This window comes from Aphelocoma coerulescens, assembly GCF_041296385.1.
Source record: "Aphelocoma coerulescens isolate FSJ_1873_10779 chromosome Z unlocalized genomic scaffold, UR_Acoe_1.0 ChrZ, whole genome shotgun sequence".
NCBI lineage: Eukaryota > Metazoa > Chordata > Aves > Passeriformes > Corvidae > Aphelocoma > Aphelocoma coerulescens.
In genome coordinates this window covers 17,152,699-17,174,272 of record NW_027184085.1, presented here as the reverse complement: position 1 = coordinate 17,174,272, position 21,574 = coordinate 17,152,699, and the positions used below count along the sequence as shown (strand labels likewise).

The 21,574-nt window shown below is 39.8% G+C and overlaps 1 protein-coding gene across 1 annotated transcript in view; it reads left to right on the top strand.

Moving 5' to 3' along the window:
• The first annotated feature begins 4,700 nt into the window (after nt 1-4,700).
• The window catches only part of IL6ST (interleukin 6 cytokine family signal transducer), a 33,208-nt gene continuing 16,334 nt past the window's right edge, over nt 4,701-21,574 (top strand). The window contains exons 1-7 of the mRNA XM_069002439.1: nt 4,701-4,783; nt 11,876-11,956; nt 12,545-12,856; nt 14,693-14,825; nt 16,078-16,238; nt 16,576-16,727; nt 19,171-19,330. Coding sequence (XP_068858540.1) covers nt 11,890-11,956; nt 12,545-12,856; nt 14,693-14,825; nt 16,078-16,238; nt 16,576-16,727; nt 19,171-19,330 — 985 coding nt within the window. The 5' untranslated portion in view covers nt 4,701-4,783; nt 11,876-11,889. The remainder of the gene's footprint in view (nt 4,784-11,875; nt 11,957-12,544; nt 12,857-14,692; nt 14,826-16,077; nt 16,239-16,575; nt 16,728-19,170; nt 19,331-21,574) is intronic.

Sequence of the window (21,574 nt, the reverse complement as noted above, 5' to 3'; positions counted from 1 at the left end):
CCATTCCCTTGTAAAGAGATGCCATCAAGCATCCAGTTGTACACATAAGGTTGCCATAATGGCTGCTTGTGGCTCAGTGAACTTTACTAATTTGTCACACAAATTGCAAACACCTACTTGCTCTCAAAAGAAAGCAATACACTCCCATCTCCTTCAAGAGGTAGTAATGAATTACCAAGCCCATTTTTTGCTGCCACTGAGCTACCCATGTTTGGTAAGTCGTAAGTCTGTGAAGTGCCCCAACTGTCACTAAATTATTTCCAACAATTCCATTAGCCATTTTTTTCCTTGCTGCTGTCTCCTCCCTACCTCTTCAAAGAACTTCACCATTATTTCATGACCTGTTGTGGCTTCAACACAACAGTCTGCTACTGTGCTGATCACTCAGGCCAAAGGACTAGTCCTCTCTACTATCAGGGGAAAAAATAAAGTGACTCTTCTTCATGTTAAAAAATGTCAGATGTTGGAGATCCTAAGTTCAAGCTCAGGAGAAGTGATACAAGCTGAGATAACATCATCACTTTGGCAAGAGGCTCAGATGTTTCACTGGTTCTCCCAGGCAAATAGTTCTATATAGTGATTCAGCTGTCCCACAGAAAATACCTTGGCATGGGTCAGAACATTGCCGTTAAAGGGTGTCATTGTTCAGCTTCTCCTTTACTTTGAGAATCTTTCCCAACATCCCTGTTCTGAGAGTGATGCATTACCAGAAAAAAAAAAAACAAACACATGTAGTCAGAGTAAGGAAACTTTTCACACCCCTGATGCATCTATAGGATGCTCCATGTCCTTATATCAAGATGATAATTGTCATACATGAAATCCCTATTTGTGCTTGGTCTTTGCATATTAAGTGCCTTAATTAATTTGAGCTTAATATTTTTAAATTGAATGTTAAAATTAACCCATCAGCCCAGGTACACTAATCAAGTTTTTATGGTCTTCCTGTGTTTACTGTATACTTTTACAAGTGTTTTAAGATGTGTTGGATGTTTTTTTTTTTTATGTTTTACTTGTATCTTGGTTTCAAGGCAGATTTTAAAAAAACCCCAGTTGCAACAAACAGCCCAGCCCCCGTAAGCACCTGACCCTTATCTCAACTAATATCACCCCTCTGACCAGGAGGAGCCATTGGTGGACGGAGATGGTCTGTCAAAGGGAGAGCACCAATCACCTTGAACCAAAGGGGTGGGCTGTGGGCAGACTGTGGGCGGAGCAAAAGCTATAAAAGGGAGAAAAACAGACATGCCTCCTCAGTCTCCCTTCCTCTCCAGCTTGCTAAGGCAGTGCTGGAGAAACCTACCCCTTTCTAGGCGCTTTTAGAAATAGATTTCTTTTTGACCAGCCTAGACTGCAAGTTTTTTTTTTCTCTACCTGAGGTTCAGAGCTGCCTTAAGCCAAAAGCTCCTGAATCCCTGTGCTCCTGGGGCATACTTCCTGAGCCACTAGGATCCCAAATTTTTATATTTTGTTAGTTTTTGCAATTTTTCAATTTTTCTGTTTTAATAAATTGTTTTAATTTCTACAAAGAGTTGTCTCATTCCTCACAATAATACATTCCAGAAAGATCTTTTCCTCTCTGTGGCTCACCTGTTGTAAGATTCAGTGGATTTTGCAAAGACTGCAAATTTTGTCACAATTTGTTACGAAACTCCTGAAAATATCCATAAAGAACGGTACAAGTTTGTTCCTCAGCAATCTCTAACAGCTTCTCCAAAAATAGCTCTGCACCCACAGACGACCAGCTATGAACCTTTGCCAACAGCTACATGTTTTTCAAGTGTCATTGCCCATCTCTACACTCCCAGGCTACTTCCTTCTTCCTGGGACTGAGAAAGCAGAGGATGTGAAGGCATGCTTCACCTACTTATATCCTAACTGTGATCACGGGAGCTTGGAAATATCCTAGATAGTCCTGATCTGAGCACTGTGTTGGAATACAAATTGCAGTGTAAATAAGCAGATGGGAATTGATCTCAAAGACTTTCCAGCTCCTGACAATTAACTTTCTTTCATTCTTGCCTCATATATTTAGGGAATATATGATCAAACATTTTATTAAATACATAAAATAAACATTTCATATAATGCTTTATTCAATGTGCAGATTAACATGCTAGCTGACAAGAACATTTTTAAAATGTGGTCAGAATTTTTCATTTCTCTCTGTACTTGAAAGTTTAAATAACTGGTGTTTATATTACCTATACACCAGTACTATACTGCATATGCAGTACAGTATAAAGCCATATAACATGTCTCAATAGGAAAGACTACAAAGCAGTAAATCAAACTAAGGAGTCTTTCCAGGAAATCACCCATGTGCAGAAAAGGCACTTCACAACATGCTTGAAAGGCTTAATTCTCTTCTTTACCAGGGATCCCAAATGCCCTACTCTATCCAGTGGCAGTTGTAATGCTATTAATTTTTTATCTGCTTGCACCAGAAAATGGCTGGGGTCTAAAAACAATCAGATTTTCAGCAACCAAATTGTTAATGAATAAATGGTACTTTGTGCCAATACAGAAAAATTAAGTACAGTTGCAAATAAATTATTTTGTTTTCCTACACGGCTTCAGAAATGTGTAAATAGTTTTACACTGAGTCCATAAATAGCCTGTGAAATACATGATCTCTTGCTTATTTGTAAGTGGAGCCTGTCACAGGACTGGTTTTGAAGGAAGGTGGGGGGTTGTTCTACAAGTTCTGGCAATATACCAGGAATCGCTTCAGGCTATAGGATTTCAGAATAAGAATGTCCTAAGAAGCTTTTTGTTGGCTGGGGGAGGGAGGAGAGTGGAGAGTCTGCTTCTGGAATGTCTATTTAGCAGCAGAACTTCAGTGATCTTACAAGAGACAGAAGACATGTTAAAACAAGAGAAAAAACATTATTTTTTTGGTCCTTCTAGTTAGAGCCTAGTTCCACTAAAAGTTTTGTTGCCAAACACCAATTTTTTAAGGGTGCTGAAGCAGGCATATACATACAGACTGAAATTTACCAATCATACAATCAAACTGTACTTGTATTGGTACCATCTCAAACTACCCGGAATCAATGTAAACACAAACACACTAACCATAATCTGGTGAGAAAGCAAAGGTGACAAACTGTAATGCTTTTATCATACTGAAAAAACTGTGAAACTTATTCCCCAGATGTCATTCACCTTGATACATTAAGAAGGGCTTGAACATCAAAAGTCCTGAAGGAGAAAATGGAAAGGACTGAGTCTATTGAGTGTAGAGACCACCAGTGGGAGAAAACAGCAGCATCTAGAGCACCTAAGGTTACTAGACAGCATCAGCTGTGAGCAGGGACATAAAGTAATAAAGTTAATCTGCAGGTTAGACAAATACCTACTGGAAATTATGTAAGTACAGACAATTTTGTTGTTAGGAAAGCAGAGCAACTAAATGACCATTTAAAAGTGTCCATCCAGCTTTACTCTGTTGCGTAGAAAAAATACAATATTCTCAGAGTTAAAAACAGTATTTTTGTTGGATATTAAGCTATCTGAGACAGTACACCAAGCATAATCAGAGACTGGTACTAAATACAGGAGAAGTAGTTTACCTTCCACTATCTTTTTCCAAAGTTCTAAATCTTATTAGCAGCTCATGCCTGTTTGCTCATGCCAGTGCTTTTTCATCTAGTCAATCTGCCCACTCCTCTAAAGATGTAACTAAAAGTGTAATATACCTCATATCCTACTTGAGCCCAAAGATAATTTAAGAAGGGGCAAAAGCCTAAAACATATGGCTGGAAGACACTCGGGCTTGCATCAGTGATGTCTGATACTTTCCTCACCAGGAACAGCCTCCTTTGACACTCTCAGCACCAAGTTTGTGGCATGGCACTGAAATGTGTTCTTTCTTACTCATGAACTGGAAAAAAAAATTAACCTGGAATGAAGAAGGCATCTTAGAGCACATGACTCCGTCTGATTTACAAAAGTAGTTTTTCAGAGTTATTGAATGAAGAAGTGTCCAAGGATAAGCTGGATCATGATCATCTTAACGATCTATATTAAGGACCATTCCTAAGAAACCTAGCCTTCCACAAACACAAACACCTTTCTGAGAGACTGGAATCCTAACTGATTTTCAGGGACTGAAACATCGAGACTGCTCTCGATAACAGCGCTTTGTTCACACCGCAGCTGTTGACAAGAGCATTCTCCAGCCGCCCGTGCTCCCAAGGGAGTCTTGCGAAACGGGAAGGCCGCTAGCTCCTTTGGCCTGCTCAGGACAACACCCCCACCGCGCCGCCCGCGCCGGCCCGGCCGGTCAAGGGCCAGCGGAAGCTTCCAGAGGCCTGGCCGCCGGCGGCCCGGGTGAGGTCCAGCTCTCAGCCGGGCGTCCCGCGGCTGCCGCCCAGAGCTAAACCACACCTTGATGGGAGAACTGCGGCGGCTGTCGGGCACGGCTGATTGACAGATGGAGAGACGCGGGGGAGGGGCACCGCCTCCCTCAGGGCCCCCCGCCGCCGCTCCCGCCCCCCGCGCGCGCCCCCCGCGCCCCCGAGATCCTGCCGCCGGCCCCCGCCTTACGGGAAGCCCCGCCCCTTCCTGCAGCCGCGCCCCCCCTGCGGCCACGTCACGGGGCCCGTGGGCCAATGGCGGCGTGGCTGGAGGAGGAGGGAGGGGCGCGCGGGGGCCGGGGCGGGGCGGGAGCGTGACCAGGCGCGGGGCCGCGCGTGCGGGACGGCGGCGCGATGGCGGGAGGCGGCGGTGCCGGTATTTAGGGACAGCGGCCGCGGGGCGCGGGCGGCGCCGGCGCCGGGTAAGGGCTGCGGGCGTGCGTCTGTCTGCGGGGTTCCCCTTCCCCTGTACTGTCCCAGCGTCCTCTCCCTGAGGGGCGTCCGCCGGCGGGGGTCGTGCTGGGCTGTCTTTCTCTCTGGGCCGCGTGCTGCGGGCGGGGGCACCGGGGCGTTCGTCCAGGGCTGACCGGGAGATGGGCCGGGGCGGGCGGGTGGACGGCAGCCTTGCGCCACTCGGTTCCGGGGCCGATCGCCAGCCGTGCCCTGCGGCGGTGTCTCGTCTCGTCCAGCCTGCCCTCGCGGGCGCCGGCCGAGCTGCCCGGCGGTGGCGCTCAGAGCGCAACATGGCCTCTCCCGGGGCCACTCGCTGCTGGGCCGGCGGGTGCCGGGCCCCATCCGCGGTGCCCCATCCGCGGTGCCCCATCCGCGGTGCCCCATCCGCGGTGCCCCATCCGCGGTGCCCCATCCGCAGCCCTGTCCCCGGCGTGGCGCGGAGGGTCAGGCTGAAGGTTATCTGCGCTCTTTCCCGGAGCGGTGGTGCTTAGTGCCAGCCGTCTGAGTTGGCAAAGGTGTCGCGACCCTCGCGGGACTCGGGTCTCTCGGGTTTTTTCGACTGTCAGATAAGCGTGGCTGTGCCACCGGCAGGCATTTCCTTGATGAAGAGATTTGCGTTTTGTTGCTGTCACCTCAAGTGGTTTGTTCTTGTTGCCTGTAGATTAGAAGGTAGAAGACTGCTACTCTGAAAGATACGCATACTTCGTCCTATTGTTGGTCCAAGTTCTGGAGGGGAATCCCTGAGGAATTAGGGAGGAGCGGGTACAGTGGCCGTCTGGTAACTTCCAGTGTGCTCCTGAGCTCCAGTCATCCCTGTAGTGGGGTTCTGATGCTTTCCCTAAAAAAAATCTGCATCATTATTTTAGTGTCTCAGATGATGAAACTGAGGCACAAAGGAAAGCCGTCTGCCAAGTGTGTTGGCAGGATTGAGGGGAATAATTCCCAGTCTCAGTTTTCTTCCGTGTTTCAGGCTGACTAGGGGTTTGCCAGCTGGTGGCTGCTTGTTACTACTGAGCCATTCTGCAGGAGAAACCTCGTAGTGGAACTATATGGGGTTATAGTTCTGTCGTTAGTGATCTGTCCTGTCACAGAAGGGTGGAGGGGGCAAGGAAGTCCACAACCTGAAAAGGTTGGATACAACTGGGGGTTAAGGTCTTTTTCTTTCTCTCTCTTTTCTATAAAAATATAACGGTTATACTTCCTGTATACTGTTATTTTCAGAAGAATAGTTATGTAAAATATACTGTTGAAAGCATGTAACTTGGGAACTTAACAGATTTTTTTATCTGTATGTTGGTGTAGCACAATAAGAATGTAAGTGGGGATGATGAAAATTTGATGTTACTTCCTAGAAGTTGAGCATTCAAAGTAATTATTTGGATCTTGTTTATATGTCTAGAAATATGGTGCTTCAAGTAAAGTCAATAGATAAATATTTTTGGCTGAGGGGAAAGATACATGCACATTTATAAGCGAGTACACAAAATGGAGATACACTGTTTCCTGTGCTGCTTGTCTGGAGGATTAGCACTAGCACAATTATATGAAATTCAATGAACTTTTTGGCCATTTTTTTCATCTGTTGTTCTTGTATTAGCAACAACTGTCTAGATTAGAGAAGCAGCAGTGCTTGTGATCAGTTTGGAAGGTTTGACTGCAAAATGAGAACATGAAGTGCTAAGACATTCAGTTGTATAAATTAATTTGATTTTTGGACTGAAACTACTTTCTAGCTGTGAGAAAATTCTGAAGTATTTCAGAGGAAGTGATTTATGGTTTTAAGAAGGTACCAGAAAGAACTCGGTTATTGCAAACAAGTATTTGGTGTCTCTAATTAGGTATTTCAGTAATTTTAATCTGTGAACCTTTCTTTCTTTTCTTTTTTTTCTCTTTATTTTTTATTCTGAGGGCTCTACTAAAACTCTAGGGTTAAGCCTCCTTCTAGAGGCAGAGGAATAAGTAATGTAGAGAAATTACTTGTTTAGATGGTGAAAGAGATAGAGATGTCATTTGTATGTAGCAATTCTAAATAAGAAAATGTATTTCAGAATATTCTGTTCATATAATGTTGAGTAATATTTTCGTGTGCTTCCCTTAGAGGTGTCTGGTGTTTTGTGACTCTCATAAATATTTCCAAGAAGGAAGGAAGCTTGGAGGAAGGAAGGAAGGAAGCTTGCAGATGAAATATGCTTAATTAGAAAGCAGTTACTGTTTGAGTAATCAAAATTCCTTGAGGATAGTTACAGCTTTTAGATGGCTTTAAGTATGGTCTGGCTTGTTATAAAATCTTGAGTAGCAGCTGCTTTGTGAAGCATCCCTGGTTCTGTCTGCCTGAGCTATGTGGATTTCTAGTGAGAGATTACCACTTGAAGCTGTAAACAGAGCTTTTAATTTTTTGAGGAATTTCTGGAAATCCATTTTCCATCAACCTTTGGTCTCTTGTGATTGATGTGATGATGAGCCTTAATAGACTGAACACCTTCCTGTGGTGGTTGTGGTGTTATCTGTGCTTCCTGACTTGCAAGCTGGCTTTGCTGGCAAGTACATCTTATTTTAGCTATAGTTTCTTCAACTGACATTGTGATTTGTAGGTCACTTGGACAGGAATTGCCACTTCTCTGAAATGGAGAGATAACTCATTATATGGCGTATGCCTGTATTCTTTTGGGGGTAGATCTCATGATTCATGATATAAGATTATTTTTTAAGATTTCTCTTTTGCTCAGAATATGTAGTGATACCTGTTTTGCATTAAAGCCTGATACTTCTTCACAAACTGTTAGTCACAGGTTAATCTTAAAACTCAACACTGTTGCTACTTTGTGCAAATAAGGTATGATTTTAGGGTTGTTATTAGCTTTTCATAGGACACTGCATGAAGCATCAGTTTATGGGTTAGGCATAAAGGCTTAGTGCTTTCCTTTCAAAATGGCTGCAGGATATGAAGAATAATGGAAGTCCCATTTGATTTGGAGATTAAATGGGGTGATCTTATGGCATGAGTTTTATAAGTCTGTCTTCATGGAAATAATAAGAGCATTTTAACAGGTTTTTCCTCTTTGAGGTAATTTATTTTCTGTGAGTTAAGGACCATCACCAGCAGCATTCTAAATCGACCATGTTGGTTTTATTCAGTAGCATTTTGATGGATTTTGATCTTTTGCTGCTAAATTATGAGAACAACCTGACAAACTTCTAAAGTCAGCTTCTTTCTCCGTCTCTCTTGCCTCTTCACTCAGTGATTCACAACAACTACATAGGATAGATAAAAGTGTTAGTTTGGCTCTTTGGTTTTGTTTGTTTTTAATAAAAAGCATCTGAACTGACTAGCTGCTATGTTAGTTCAGCATCAGGTTCAGCTTTCACCTTAGATACTTAATACACTGTACTAGTCTGTAAAGCATAAAACTTGGGTTGAGCTGTGCATAGTGACTGAAAGAAATGGAGTTTTCTGTTGTCTAGACTAACAGCTTAGTCTGGCTTAAAATCGTTAATGGTGAACAATTAGTGTTTAGCATTTCTGTTGAATGATGGCACTATCTTTTAAAGTTTGGTGTAGCTTATATGCAGGGTTTCTGCACTGTCTTCACCTGAGCATTTTTACACACTCAGATAAGAAAATGCTAGTTTGGATAGAAGTGTCTTCCTCATTCTAATATGAAGTATGGCTGCTTTTGTTCAGTTTAAGTCCCACGTTTTGGTTTTTATTTTCATTTCTTTTATGGCTTTCATGTAGGCAAGATGGATGGAAGTGTCTAGTGTAACTCTGGATCTTTTCCCTAGAATTAAATTTCAATTAAGAATCAGTCTTGTAAAAGCCAGAGACACTAATGTTTTTTAAAATAGCACACATTAGAAGGGATTGTAATAGCCCGTTTGTGGGTTTGGAGGTGTGTAGCTTCAATCTTCTTCAAACTGCATTGATCAGCAGGGGATGGGGGTAAGTAAAATACATCAGAACAGCCTAAAGCAGATGTATGCTGAATTGTGGCATGGTTTTGACACTACAGTTTCAACTGCTTTGTTCCCATACTGTAGGTGGGTGGGCTTTCCACTTAACTCTTCTTTGCAGGTGATGGAGCATAAAGCTCTGTTGTCTTGTCTTTCAGGAGCCTACTGCAGTGGAATTGAGTAGTATGATTTGTGGAGGGCTTCACTGCTGCCTCAAAACAGTTGCTAAACTTTCGAAAGTAGTAGAGATTTGGACTTCAGTCTCTTATGTGTGAATGAATCTGCTCTGAACAGCTGAAATGTTGTTTTCAAGTCTGGAAGACAGTTGAATATAGAAATGGCATTTATTTGAAAATATAGTAATTTAATTTCCAGTGGGAAAAATCATACTTTAGGACAAAATACATGATAATTATGCATTATTGCTTACTTTTATTGGTTATTGCTTTTTATTTGTTTATTCTTTCAGTTGCTTTGCAGTATTTTTTTTACTAACCTGAGCCATACTTAATAACTGCTGCTGTGAAAATCAGTGGATAGTTTTGTGGAAATGCTGTTTGACTTTCATAATTAATGTCCCAAAAGAAAACCAGTAACTTTGTAATGATGTAATAGTTAGCTTGGGTGACACTCCCGTTTTTCTGAGGTGGCATGAATCATGATAGCAAATGGGAGCGAAATTCAACAACATTTTAAAAACTTTCCTTTTTACCTTTTTACATCTGTTTCATTCTTTCCCCTTCAGTGTGAGTGGTGCTTATGCTGTTGTTTTGCAGTTTTTGGCAATTAGCAGTGAAGCGGAGCTTCTGATTCTTTCCACCTATCTTGTAGTTGCCCTCAGGCTTCTGATGAATTTCAGATCTTCTGCAACTCAAGTTGTTCTGACTAAATAAACTTTAAATTAATCTTGCTTGAAATGACAGATCCTAAGGTCTATCTGTAGTAGAGCTCAACAGGCTCTGGTTAACAAGCAGTATTCTGGTAAGTGTTAGCTTAAGTCAGGTCATTAAAGCAGATCTCTATGTCCTGGTTTTCTTTAGTGATTTAAACTAAAAGAGAATACTCTTTAGAATTTGGTTGTATTCACCATGCAAATTTATAAAAAATTTATAAAAATCTGTGAAACTAGTTGGGATTTTTAAATGCAGAAATTAATGAGTGAATAGAAATCTTATTTTTCAGATATTGGACACTTTACATCCAAAATAAGCAAAAATCAATTGATATAGTTATTTTACTCTACCCTTGTAATAAATATCCAAATGCATACTGCATTTAAAGCAATAATGGGTTTTATATCCAGCCCAGTGAGAGTACTTGACTAGAACATAGAAAAAATTAGTAGCTTTTTGATTGTCAATGCCATATAGCTACGGTCTGATGATAAATTACTTGGTATTTAGTCAAAAAACAAACCAACAAACATCCAGTGCCAACCAAATGTTTGTTAATATGTTTGTCAAGTCTTTCAATCAGCAATGTTTCTACTATAAAGTTTCTATACTGGAATTTTTGGTGGGCTTTGAATAATGAACTCACAAGTACGGATGCAAATAAAGATACTGCTGGGTGATTCTGATGGCTTTTATTTTAATTCTAACTGAAAGACATTTAGTTTGGTGGACCCTACGAGGACTCTGCTGTAAATATTTGAGATCTGCTTTCATTTAGTTGTTGTTCCTGTGAATAGAGATTTTCTTTACACGACACTGTTTATCTTGATTTGTAAAGAAAAAATGGCTTAGTTGTGTTGATGTGTAAGGAATGAGGTTCTGGCTTGGTAGTGATCCATGCGTAAATGTGTGTCTAGTTTTACTTATATATGTGAAATGCCTTGTGTCCTTCTGTCACTATTATTAAGTAAATTACATACAATCAAAGCAAAGGCATGTTTACTGTCATAAATTGCAGTTTATTTTTCTTCTGATAATAATAAGTGTAGCTTATTAATTTTCCTGTCTAGGGAATACTGTGAATTCCTTTAAAATTTTTACTGAGTTTCCTTTTATGGGGTAAAGCTCAGAATACTAGCTTCCAAAGAAGTTCTGTCAGGTTAGTGGAAAATAAGACTTCAGAAACAGTGTTGCTGTAGGCCATGTCATCTCAAATTTTAGTAAACCTAAAGAGCCTATGTTTAGTTTCTAGGTGTAAGAATAGAATGAAGTCTGCTTCTAGAAATCAGCTTGTGAACTAAATGCCTTATTTTACTAAGCCAATGTACTTGTTCCTGTAAAGATGCGTAAATGTAGCTAAAAATAATATAGCTCATATGCTTAGTAGAGAATGGTCACTTGCTTTTAGTAGTTTAGGGCTGCTTTAAAACTGCAAGTTGAGAAAACCAGAACAGATTTAGTGGCGTCAGAACAACGGGGGTGCAAGCTGCTGTGTGAATGCTTCAGTTTCTCTAAAGTGTTTTCTGGAAATATCAAAACTTGAGAACAAGTGAACTCTGTTGCAATACAGAAATGAATATGATGTTATAATATGTGCTCCAGCTTTTGGGGAATTGGAAGCTCCCTTGTAAAGTTTTGAGGAATTAATTAGTGCTCTTTTTATAGTAGACAACAGTTCTTGATATGGAAGCTTTGTGCTTCGTAATTCCTGAATGTATTTTTAGTCACTCTTGTGAATGAGACATATAGTTCTGTGGTGAGTTGTTCTGAACCTTGTCTGAAGCTTTTATATCAGTGCCCTTGAAAGTTAGGTTAAGTATGAAAACCATAATCAAATTCATAGGGTTATGTTTTAAAACCTGAACCACAGTGTTATGCTCTGTATTCTAACTGAACCTCCCACAGAATTACCAGTGAAGTTTGTTTTCATATATAGTGTGGAAACCTAAAGCTGATAACGTTTCTTAAACTTGCAATTAAAGCAGCTTTAAACAGCCTCAGTTTTGTTCAGTAGACATTTGATTTTGTCTAGATTAGCAGTGAGGAAAATAGAAACAATATGCCCATTCTAATGTGAGAAGATAGAAACACTTCCATGAAATTAAATGTGCATGTGTGAGAAGTTATCTTAGAGCAAATACAAATCTGAATTTGACATTGATCTAAAGTAAAGAGTAATAGTTTAAATTTAAGAATATATTTTTTCTCTTGTTACAGAAATTCTGTGCAGCATGTTTTCTAGGTGGAACTGGGTGGCCTGTGGCTTCTATCTGATGTTGAATATTTGTTCTCCTGACGGTAAGAGTTCTGTGTCTCAAATACAAGAGGATGTAGAATTTGTTAAATCAGATGTTTGAAGCACCTACTTGCTTTTTGTCTAGTTACTTGTTGGATGGAGACAGAAAGCAAGGTATGTCAGGATAGACACACCTAGTCTTCTAACACTAGTTCACCACAACAAAGGTGCACAATTATCCCAATTATCCTATGATAACTTTCTTAAGAAATATGCTTCTTTATACTTTATTATCAAAATACTTTTTCATCAAAAGAGTAACCTCAAGTATAATAACTTCCTCCTTCAAAAGATATAAACATGCAACCCTTGACTCACCTCTCTCTCTAAGTGCCTCTGTTTATTAATACAACTTTTCTAGCTTTGTAAAATGCTTTTGCACAGCCTAAAGAACACTACGCTGGTTTTTCCCCTTAAATCTTTTTGGTGGTCTACTAATGCATTTCAATTTTTTAATTGTCAAATAACTACTGAACTTGTTGCTTAGAACACACATAGTGTTTTTAACATTGCACTAGTGATGTATTAGCAATAGTGATTAGGGAATGCTCTGTAGTTTTTAGTAAATGTGAAATTAATTTTCTTTTTAGCTTCAGGTGGACTTGTGCAGTCATGTGGCCACATCATCCCGGAGTCGCCTGTACTGGCCCTTGGTTCCAATTTCACAGCATTATGCATTCTGAATGAGAGTTGTCTTGACTTTGGCAATATCTATGCCAATCAGATTATCTGGAAGATAAAAAATAGAGTGGTACCTAAAGAACAGTATCGTGAAATAAACAGAACAGTTTCCAGTGTGACATTCAATGACACTTCTTCACTAGCTACTCCTCTGACATGCAACATTTTGGCAGATGGACAGATTGAACAGAACATTTATGGAATTACAGTTACAGTAGGCTGTGAGTACCTTTTTTTATGTTTTACCCTGGTCTTAAAAAAATTGCTTCTGAGAAATGGGAAAATGCAAATAGAGAGTGTGCATATCTTGAGGCACTTATTTTCATTCCTCAGTTCATGGATAATTGAGTAAAAATATTGTCAAATTACATGCCACCACAAGTGTTAAATATGCACTGAATAAAGTTTCCTGAAAAATAGAAAGTAGTCTGAAGTATTTCAGTGTTGAAATAGGAAAAAAATGGAACAACAGATGTTGAAGCGGCAGATTTGAATTACAGAATAAAGATGTGGATTTAACTGAAATAGATAGTAGGAAATTAACTTGTCCTTACTTCTTGCTTCTGTATCAGAATTGGAGGAAATACTTGTAGGTGATACGTCCTGGTTTCATACTAACATTTTGAAAATAATGTTTTCTTCATTAATGGACTGAGAAATATGTAGTCCATCTGTACCACTAAAGCTAACCTGAATTGCCTTAAGGATGGAACATACTTGGATTATTTTACCTCTATACCTAAAAAAATACTTTTAGCTACTTATAAACATTCTTTGTTCTAGAATGGTAGCACTTGCATGGTTCAGAGTAAGTGCTCTTTTAGACAAGACTGTCTTGAGAAAGCCATGTGAATAACTTAATATGCTACTTTGTAATTACTTGGTGTCCTGCTAATAAGACAGGTGTTGAAGTGTCCTAAATACTGCATTTTATGGCTGATGAATTATGTTGTCTCCTAGTGATGGCAGAAGGTATTGCAGTTGCTGAATGGTCTGCATGCAAAAGGCCAGCTTGAGTTCACAATGTAAAATGATGTGCTTTTAGCATAACTTACAAAATGCTTTCACAGGAAAGTAATGTTTTCCATTTCAACTTCTGAGGAGTAAATATTTTACCAGGAAAGATAAAATAAAAAATATTTTTAAGAGGTAAAATATATGGAAAGGTGAGGACAGATAAAATATGCTAAGATTATAAATGGAATGACAGTACAGATGACATTCTGCATTTTTAATTCATGTTACAAGTCTTGAGATGCATTTATATTTAAAGCTATTGTATTTTGATACTTCAGTTAAAATAAATAATGAGGCTAGAAACAGGTTTTAGAAGAATACAATTATTCAGGAAGAAAGAAATAAGCTTCATAAGGTTGTTCTATTGAAACTAGCACTCTGGTTGAAAAAAATAAGATTCTCTAAGTACATTATACTGTTGTAAATAGTGGTGATATAGGAGGTAGAAACAAACTCTGTGTGTGCTATAATTTGAGTTTAAAAGGGAAAGAAAATAGTTTTGCTGCATTCTGAAGAAGTTCCTTACACCCTACAGTGCACTGATGAAGATCCCTAAGCTTTCTTGTATGGGTTTGCAGCTCAAACTTCTTTCATACCTCAGCTGGGGGAGAGCAGACCTATCAAATTGCCTTTAGAGCTCCAGTTACTGGCAAAGTCACCATATGCCAATTCAGTAGTGGTTACTAATTTATTTTTCTTCTGTGTGAATTAAAATATATTTAGTTGAGAGATGGTTAATATAAGGTTTTCTGCCTCAGAATGAGAAATCTTTCTTGTTCCTTACTAGAAGGTGCTTATTGCTTATACAGCCTACTGTTTGTCAGGGCAGCTATTTAAGTTTCTTGGCTTTGATTGCAGGATGGTATCCAGAACTTTTTGCCACATCCTTTAGAAAAAAAATTAATTAAATGCTTCCGATGTTCACAGAAATCTCTCTTTAAGTGTTCACAGAAATCCCCCTTTAAGTGGGACACTTAAAATGATTCTTGCTGGACTGAAGTGTGTGTACAGATTAATTACTGCTAACTCTTTCTGTACAGTGGCCCCAGAGAAGCCCAAGAATTTAAGTTGCATTGTGCATCAGATATCAAGGTTCACATATGTTATGACTTGTACCTGGAACCCTGGAAGGCATACATTCCTGGATACTGAGTTCAGGTTGAGATACAGCTGGTAAGTAGTGCTATACAGACTATCTGAATAATTCTGAAGAATATTTTTGTGCTAAACCAACATTCCTTGAAATTCCTGATACCTTGGAAGAGTTCTTACCATAAGTCCAGTTTTCTGAAGCATTGCTGTCTGTGGTTTGAGGGGGAAGGGAAGAGTTAAAGAAGTTGGCATTCAAAGTAATTCTAAGTCAGACCTGAAGTTTTGGTGCTGAACTCGTTTTGGAGTAACAAGAATCTCATATTTTTCTGTTATTCAAATACATGATTAGTGTGGCTTGAGTACAATGCATCTAAAAATAGGGGGCTGTACCCAAATTTTTACACTTTTCTAGGTTGACAGTTCTATCCCATTCTAAACAAGTAGATATCCCTGCTTATTGCAGGAGGATCAGACTAGATGACTTTTAAAGGTCCACTTCAATCCAAACCATGCTATGATTCTAAGTAGAGAAACTAATATAAAATGACGGAATTTTGTGGAGGTGTTACCTACTCTGCACTTGATAGGAACTGTGGACAAACACTATTCTGAGTTAATCTTAACATGAAAGCTTCAGCAAAGTATTTCTCCTGTGAAAGTAAGTTAAGTTACTTTCCAAACTCTTTGGAGGGTCTCTCATAGTTTAAAGTGGAGTTAACAGGATTGTTGCTCTGCTCTGGGAACAGGAATTGATTGCCTACAGCTTTCCAGCTACCCCATTCTGCTGAAGTGTTTTGGTAACAGTTGTAGTAGGAAGTATGTACAGATAGTTTTAGGGGCATCAGGAAATTTGCAAAGCATTAACATTTTCTATCTGGTGTTAGTGTAGCAGAAGATGGTGAATAGAAATTATGTATTGCACCTCTAACACTGTACTCTTGAAAGATATGCGGGTAGCACTGACTACATTTTCTAATGCATTCTCATTACTGGCCATGTTGCTTTTGATTAATTGTATCAGTTCTTGATCTTCTTTCTTTTTTTAAGCCAAGTCAGGTTTTTATACAAATTTAATTACAGTGATGTAACTTGTGCTTTTGAAGATACATGACTGGAAGTCAAGAGATTTTGTTTTGTTCAATTCTAATGCAATCACGTGTTTGTGGCTGAACAAGCCATTCCCACTTCTTCCCCTCTCTCTGCTTACAAAGTTAAACCAGGGGGTAAACATGCAAGATAAACTGATTGATCAGTCTGATCTACCTTAAAATATTCTCTAAAGGAAACCAAACTTACGCTTTGTATCTTGTTTTTTTCCTTCTCTTTTATTTAGGCCAGAAGAGGTCTTTCCTGACTGTATACCAAAAGGTGTAAACAATTCTTGTACTGTTACTGATATTCAGTTCTTTGTTAACACGGAGATCTGGGTAGAAGCGGCAAATGCACTTGGGAAGGCTGAATCTGATCCTCTTGTTGTTGATCCCATCGACATTGGTAACTATATGCCCCTTAAAGCTCTAATAGAACATTACTGCTGCTTCTGTGCTTATTGCTGAATTGGTATGTTAATGTTTCTTCACTATAAAAATTAACACTGCGTAAGTGTTGTTGACTAAAACTTGAACTGTGCTGGGCAAAGGGATGGTGTGAGATTCCATCACAATTCAGATAGCAAGTTTGTGTTGAGTATTCTGCTTTAGAAAATAGTGTAAAGTAGCAGCCATTTCAGGTCCTGAGAGGCTTTAATAGTAGTGCTGCAACATAGTGTGCCAGCTTCTAAAGGCATGGTCAAGTACAGCTGTGGAGTTGACTTTAATTTCTTCTCTTCTAGTTAAACCACTATCTCCACAGAATGTATCAGTCAGCTCAGGAATACTACCTACTGTTCTGAAGCTTTCCTGGGAGAATTGGATTTCAGATGCTGTGATGAGGCTGAAATTCAATATTCGCTATAGGATCACTGGTGACACAAGCTGGATGGAGGTAATACCACTAATGTCCCTTGCCATGATTCTGCTGTAACCCAGCCATTTGTCGAACTGCAGTTCCCTCTGTTGCAGTTCAGAGCATTCACCTTTATTTCCTTATGTCTTACATGGCCACCCAAGGAAGTTTATCTGGCCTGTTCATGAAGGCTGTGATTTAGGTATTTTTTGGCACAGTCTGAGTACAGTGGCTTTTTCATATCTTTGTGGACTTTTCTGCTGTCCTTCCTGTCACAGTGCAGAATGTTTATTTTGAATTTTATTCTGCACATGTGACATACTGAACATTCATGAATTTTTGTCTTCCCATGCATGTGAAACATGAGTGATCTAAATGTCATTTAAAGCTTGGGTAAAAACTGTATCATGCTGGGATGTTCTTTAGCATTTACTGTACCTGTAGTTGAGCTACAACAGCCCCAAGCAGGGCCACAGGCTGGGACAGAGTGGCTGGAAAAGTGAAAAAGGACCTGGGGATGCTGGTGACAGCAGCTGAACATGAGCCAGAGTGTGCCTAGGTGTCCAAGAAGGCCAATGGCATCCTGGCCTGGATCAGCAATAGTGTGGCCAGCAGGACCAGTGACTGTCCACCTGTATTTGTCACGGGTGAAGCCATACCTTGAGTCCTGGTTTTGGGCCCCTCTCTCCATGAGGGACCTTGAGGGGTTGAGCAGAGCATTTCCAGAGAAGAGCAACACAGCTGGGGAAGGATCTGGAGCACAAGTGTTACAAGAAACAGCCAAGGAAGCTGGGATTGTTCAGCCTGGAGGAAAGAAGGCTCAGAAGTGACATTATCACTCTACAGCTACCTGAAAGGAGGTTGTAGTAAGGTCAGGGTCAGTCTCTTCTCCCAAGTAATAAGAACAAGCATCAGGACGAGAGGAAATGGCCTCAAGATGTGCCAGGGACAGTTTACACTGGATGAGATGAAAAATTTCTTCCTGGAAGGAATTGTCAAGGATTGGTCAAGGGAAATTACCATTTAGAGTTAGTTACCATCCCTGGAAGTGTTTAGAAAAGGTCTAGATGTGGCTTTCAGGGACATAGTTCAGGAGTGGATTTAGCAGTGACAAGTATATGATTGGACTCAATGGTCTCTTCCAACCTAAATGATTGTGAAATTTGGTATAATCTGGTTGCCCTGTGTACATTCCTCAAGTGTGATGCAGTCAAGAATAGGAAAAGGGTAAGGAGTAGGACTTAAGTGTAATGTACTATGATATGTTCCTTTTATCAAGAGCTGTGGGTTTTTTTTTCTTCTACATCAATCTGGGGATATATTTCTAATAGCTCCTCAGTTTTTCCTTACTTTAAGCCTTCTCTCAGAGCAGTAGTACTCCAGCAGAGGCCCAAAGGTATTCTGAATTCTGTGAGTTCTTGGCAGGAAGTCTGCTTCTGATTTTACCAAAATACTGTGTTTGGAGCAAGTAGCATAACACAGCTCATTGTGACTAATGTGGCTTTAGATGCAGCAACTATTGTTAAGGTCACCTGTATGGATATTTTAAAAAGCACTGGTCTGTACGATCTTGTCTGCAACTCCTGGGTTTGTGGATATGTTGTCCTGATAGGAAAATAGGACAAGTTCTCCTAACTTGTCTTGCCCTTTTAATATATGCCCAAGACCGTTGAAATAGTAGCTTTTAAATCAGGTGAACTTGCTTAGCTGTGGTAAAATTGGACTATTTTGATAATTCTTTGCCCTCAGGATTAACCTTTAAAGTGTCCCACATTTATGTTTAATCTGCAGGCATTCCCTTTGCAGGGGTCCTCACTGTAAAAAGCCCTTAGTTACAAGTAGAATAACGTGAAGAGTCAGTGTGTGTACCTACTTGTGTCTGTTACCTACTCCATGCCTCCTTCCCTATATATGCACTAAGAATACTTTTCTGGCATTTGGTTGCTCACCTAAGATGAATGAAAGAGCTTGTGAAAATAATTTATTGGCAAAACTATAAGCTGCTCTAAAACTATTTCCAATTTCACTGAAGAAGCACTGTTCTGGATCAGTGGAAGCAATGATCCTGGACTTTTAACTTCTAGTAACCAATAATTTTGTAATCAGTAATCAAGCAGGTAACCTAGCTAGGTTCTGAATTGTGAGGCAGGATGTTACAGATCAGTAAGCAGCAGAGTTTTATAGGAAGGAAGGAGAGAGATGTAAGCTAATTTTTAAAAAAGAGAATGAGATTGTCCTGAGGTAGCTGCGTAACTGTTCTAGTGTATGTATGTTCTTTTACCTGGTAAAGACCAACAACTCTGACTGAACCCTTACCAAACAGTGTTTGAGAATTGAAGTTTCTGGAAATGAGAGGGAAGGAAAACTTGTTTTTTAGGTGTGTATGTGGTGGGGAGCTTTCTTGAATGACAGCTGCAGTAGCACAGAACTTAGCTTTACAGTATTTTGATCAGTGCCTTTAAAATCTTTCTCACATTTGCAGGTTCCTTCTGAAGATACAGCTTCCCCAAGAACTTCATTCAGTGTTCAAGGGCTCAGACCTTACACAGAGTATGCCTTTTCCATTCGTTGCATGAAGGAAGATGGAGTGGGCTACTGGAGTGACTGGAGTGAAGAAAAGACCGGGATTACCACTGAAGATCGTAAGTAATACATAAAAGTAGGTCACTGACTTCCAAAGTGTGTGAGTGCTCAGCAATTTGGCAATGGCCAGCTGAAATGGTGTATCCTTGCTTGATCTGCTTGCTTGTATAAGCAACAAAGCTCTCCTGAGTTACTTTCAGCATGACCTATGCATGTCAAGGAGCATTCGAATAGCTCCCCATTAATCTGATCTGTAGGTGCTCCCTGAAAACAGCTAGTATGGGCAGCAGGGAAGAAGAGCCTTCTTCACAGAAAATGGTACTCTCAGAGTCTCTTCTGGAAGAGATCTAGGTTTTATGCTTGTTTTTTTATTCTGAAGATTATTCTCTGTAACAGAAGTTATCCTGCCTGTTAGAAAAGGTTTTCTTAGTAGACCAGCTGCCTTAGTTTATGAACAACTTCGTGTTAAGGAGACCAGTAAAAGTCATAGGTGAACAGAAGATTTTAGTCATACAGACTTCCTCACAAACTTAGTAAAGCAATGATATAAAGTAATACATACGGTAAGTGTAGCCTCTTATGCACTAAAGCATGTAAATAAGACATTCTGGTTTAGTTTTAAGCTTTACCAATGTACTCATTTTCATTTGTTTTCCACTTTGATAGCCTGCAAGGTTGGTTTTGTTTCTGGCTTGTGCTGATGCTACCCAATAGGGAGCCAGTGTTATGCACTTAATACTTAGTAGGAAATCTATTCTTACGTCCAATTGCAATGAATACTTTGTGATAGCTGTTTAGCTTTAGTGCCAAGCTGCTCGGTATTTTTCTGTTTTTTAAATGTGCGTTAGTTTTTCCTGCTTGCACCTTTGTGGTGTTGTCTCTGTAATATCCTGTGTGTCCCACAGTACCTTCTAAGGCATGTCTTTTCTGAGCAGTCTGTTCACTGCAGCCTTTCAGAGCACATCAAGTTAAACCAATGCAGGTTCCATTGTTAAAACAGATTGGAAATGCTTCCTTTTTTATCCTGATTGAGTTCATTTGTCATCTTAGATAAGAAATAAGATAGATTGCTGTAGTTTTTGTTTAAACAAAGTGGAATTTGTATGCATAATGGCATTGCTTTAGTTCTGTGCAAAATTTACTTTCTTTGGTATTGAGATATTGTAAAATATGTCAATATTCTTGTCTCTGCTTTTCAGGTCCTAATGATAGTATAGCTTCATTTTCTGTGTTTTCTGTCTCAGGCTGAGCAATGATGGTTTCAGGACTGCCTACCTATTTAGGTTGCATTGCTGTTCTGCTGTGGTGACTGGCTTTGCAAAAATACTGCTAATATTAAGTACCCATGTCTTACTTCAGTCTCAGAACAAAGCTGTTACAGTAGCAAATGTAGTCAGGCAGATCACATTAGATTCATGATCTCTATTAGGCAAGATGTACAATTGCTTCTCTTTCATGTGAATCAAATTCCGGTACTCGAATGAGTAAAAGAGCTCCCTTTGCCTCAATTCCTAGTTCTCCTCTCACAATGTAAAGCATAAAAGATGAGGGGCAAGCTGTATACTTGGTACTGAGGGGTGTTTGAGGTTAAAAGCCAAAACCTCATAATGATTAATACACTAAATGCTATGAAAGAACTCTGAGCAAAAATAGTCTTATAGCATTAAAGATATAATTCATTTTGAGATCAACTTTCTCTTGGGGCTAAGACCCTCACAAAAGATTGGCCACTTTTTATTGCTTTGTGCAGTGTAGTATTGGTTGGTTCATTCCACTTTGAAATATTGTAAGGTAGGTTAATTTTATTTTGAAGTGGAATTTGTTGTGGAAATACCACTTTTTTGTAGTATGGATGCCAAAATGTACTGTAGTACAAAAGTACTGCAGTTCTGTTGCCCTCTTAGAATCAGGGAGTCTTACTGCCAGGAGACATTTGTCTCCTTGTTAACTCTTGTGCACTTCCGTTTTTTTAGGTGACTCAATATTGATGGGTAGGAACAGTGTTGGATACAGACTGTAGCAAAATTTGCAGGGTGTAGGTATGCAGGGCTGTGCCTCTGGATGCAGGCTGCATACTGTAGGTGTGATCATGCCTCATTCAGCATTGTCACCTTCAGCCTAATCTTGCAGATGCCCACCATTGTGACTCGCACTTGTTTTGCTACTGTATACTTAAAGCAGAACTGGCATCTTGCTCATCTCTTCAGGAGGTTTTTCCACTTAGTATGCCAAGCATTATTTTCATTGAGAAAGTAAGGAAATGCTTTTTAATATGCTTTTATTTCCTTAAAGAAAGTAAGCAT